General features: G+C 55.8%; 1 protein-coding gene across 1 annotated transcript; it reads left to right on the forward strand.

Annotated features, from left to right (window-relative positions):
* Nucleotides 1-2,211: 2,211 nt before the first annotated feature.
* Nucleotides 2,212-2,565, forward strand: LOC121856958 (salivary acidic proline-rich phosphoprotein 1/2-like). Its single transcript, XM_042352748.1, has one exon. The coding sequence runs from the start codon at nt 2,212-2,214 to the stop codon at nt 2,563-2,565; it is 354 nt and encodes a 117-aa protein (XP_042208682.1).
* The last annotated feature ends 277 nt before the right edge of the window (nt 2,566-2,842 follow it).

A 2,842-nucleotide genomic window follows, 5' to 3' on the forward strand; every position in this document is an offset into this window, starting at 1 on the left:
CTTCAAGGACATTTCTCCGACCCCCAAAAGGTAAGTGGAAATTAATCTATTATTCCTCATGTCCTGATTCCCAGACACTCATTTCCTCCTGTCTCGCAACTCTCTCTCCACCTTTCTCACCTGAAATATCATCCTGTACAGGTGTTTCTAATTAATTAACCTGGGCAGTCCCTCCCTACCTGTGACCCAGTTTATTTACCATACCTGATCACTTTTGGAGAGAGAGAGAGAGAGAGAGAGAGACAACACCAGACACTACCGGACACTACCAGACATCACCAGACACTAACACACACTACCAGACATCAGACACCACCGGACATCACCAGACACTACAGGCACTACCAAACATCACCAGACACTCCAAAACATGACTAGACACTACCAGACATCACCAGACATCACCAGGGTCTCTGGCCCAAAGACCCTCCAGAGACAGGCGGCACCTCAACGAACACTCCCAGGGCATCCACCCCCAGAGACCTCTCCAGGGACGTTAGTGCCCCAAGAGACCCTTCTTAGGGGTCCCAGGGGCCCTATGGCATGCTTGTTGTTGTGTCTATTTTCGTACATACACTTCCCGAAGTCCCTTACTTAACTGTGATTGGTGGAATATAACCCGCAAATTACAGCCAATAGGAGAAGAGAGCAGTCAGTCAGCACAACACCCCAACTTATGTCCTGGCTGGTCCCTGGGGAGCCACCGACCTAGGGTTTCCAGTGCACCACTGCCCTGGAACGGTTTCTGGGATGGTCCTGGGGCTGCGCTGCTGGAGTGGTACCTGCAGGCTCCCTGCCAGTCAGGGTCCCAGGTGTACCGTCGCTCCTGAGAATGCCTGAGGATGCCACTGATGTTGCAAGGGCTGGGGCACCTCCTGGGGGCACCCTGAGGGCGTTTCTGCCTGGGGAGGTTCTGATATGTCCACCACCCTGAGATAGACCCTGGGAGCGCCAGGCTGTGCATGGGTGCAGTGGTTTATGCTCCAATTTATTCTGGGAGGTGCAACGTTAAATAAATACACCGCCCATCACATTTCTCACCAGTATCATCGCATTTTGAAGAGGTAACGGAGAATAATATCAACAGGAAAACAATAAGTTGGAGTGTTGTGCACTGACTCTCTCTTCTCCTTGGTACTATAATTTGGCGGGTTAAAATCCACCAATCATAGTTAAGTAAGGGACTTCGGAAGTATGTAATGTACGAAAATATGACACAACAAACAAGCGCATAGGGCCCCTGGGACCCTAGGAAAGTCTCTGGGTGCACTAACGTCCTGGGGGTGTGATGCCTGGGAGTGTCCTTTGAGGTGCCCCGTCAATGGGAGGGTCCCGGGTTCTCCCTGCAGGCTATGCTGCCCTGGAATGGTCACTGTGCACTCTCTTCAATGGACCCCAGGTGCACCACCGACGGGAGGGACCCCAGGTCACCACCGACCCTGGGAGGGACCCCTGGGGCCACAAACCCTGGGAGGGATCGAGTGAGCTACTCCCTGGAACGGTCTCTGGGATGGTCCTGGGGGCAGCTCCTAGTTGGAGTCTCTGCAGGTTCTGCTGCTGTCAGGGTCCCAGGGGTGCCGTCGTCTCCTGACAATGCACCTGGGATGCCGCTGATGTTGCAAGGACCCTGAGAGCACCGTCCACTGGGGGCACCCTGGGGGCGTCGTGGCACCTGGGAGTTTCCTCATGTCACCACCCTGAGATACCTGGGGCGCCAGGCCTGTAGGACCCATGGGTACAGATAGTTTATGCTCAATTTATTACTCTGGGGAATGCAACGTTAATAAATACACGCCCATCACATTTCACCAGTATCATCGCATTCTGAAGAAGGTAACGAGAATAATATCAACAGGAAAACATAAGTTGGGTGTTGTGCTGACTGACTGCTCTCTTCTCTATTGGCTATAATTTGGCGGGTTAAAGAATATTCCACAATCATAGTTAAGTAAAGGGACTTCGGGGAAGTGTGTAATGTACGAAAATATGACACAACAAACCCACTAGTGGCGCCTCTACATCTGGGAAGGCCCTGGGCTTCAGCAGCCCCTGGGAAGGCTCCTTAAGGCGTCACCGTCCTAGGACCCGTAAGTGCTTCCCAGTGAGGGCCTAGGCGCATCATTGGGCCCTGAGGCGGTGCTGCCTCTGGATGGGTTCGGGCTGATGCTCCTCTAGGAGCCCCGAAGGGTGCCTCCGCATCCGAGAAGGCCCATGGGTGGCGGCTCTCGCAGTGGCCCTCTCAGGCGCGGTGGTAGCTCCCAGGGCCCTCCCAGAGGCTGTGGTACTTCCAAGGGCCTTCCCATGGGCGGTGGTGCTCAAGGCCCTCCCAAGGGCGATAGTGCCCCCAGAAGCCTTCCCAGGGCGGCATCGGTCCCAGAGGCCTCCCAAGGGCTGCGGAGCCTCTGGGGGCCCTTCCAGATGCGAAAGCACCACTGGGGCCCTTACGGGGTTGGAGGCGCCCCTAGGGGCTCTTCTAAGTGCGACAGCACGAGGCCTCAGGGGCAGCCCAGGGGCCCTCCAGGGAGCAAGGCTCCCAGAGTCTCTTCAGGGCGGCAAGCCCGCTAGAGCTTCTCCCAGGGCGGTGGCGCTCCCAGGGGCCCCTGAAGGGCGGTGGCACTCCGCAGAAGCTGAAGGAAACAGCGTCCCCCAAGGGCCCTTTAGGAGGTGTCGGCGACCCTAGGGGTCCTCTCAGGGCTGGTGTTCCCCCATGGCCCTCTCGGCAGCGGCGGATCTCCCAGAGGCCCAATTAGGAGTAGCGACGATTTAGGGCCTTCCAGGAGTTTTTTAGGGCCTTCAGTAGCGACAATCATTAAGATAGAGAGAGATAAACTCATTAAACACA

The sequence above is a fragment of the Homarus americanus genome, unplaced genomic scaffold, assembly GCF_018991925.1.
Source record: "Homarus americanus isolate GMGI-L3 unplaced genomic scaffold, GMGI_Hamer_2.0 scaffold44060, whole genome shotgun sequence".
NCBI classification, from domain to species: Eukaryota; Metazoa; Arthropoda; class Malacostraca; order Decapoda; family Nephropidae; genus Homarus; species Homarus americanus.

Coding starts and splice junctions, on each gene's coding strand:
- LOC121856958 (XM_042352748.1), top strand. CDS start 2,212: ATGGGTGGCGGCTCTCGCAGTGGCCCTCTCAGGCGCGGTGGTAGCTCC.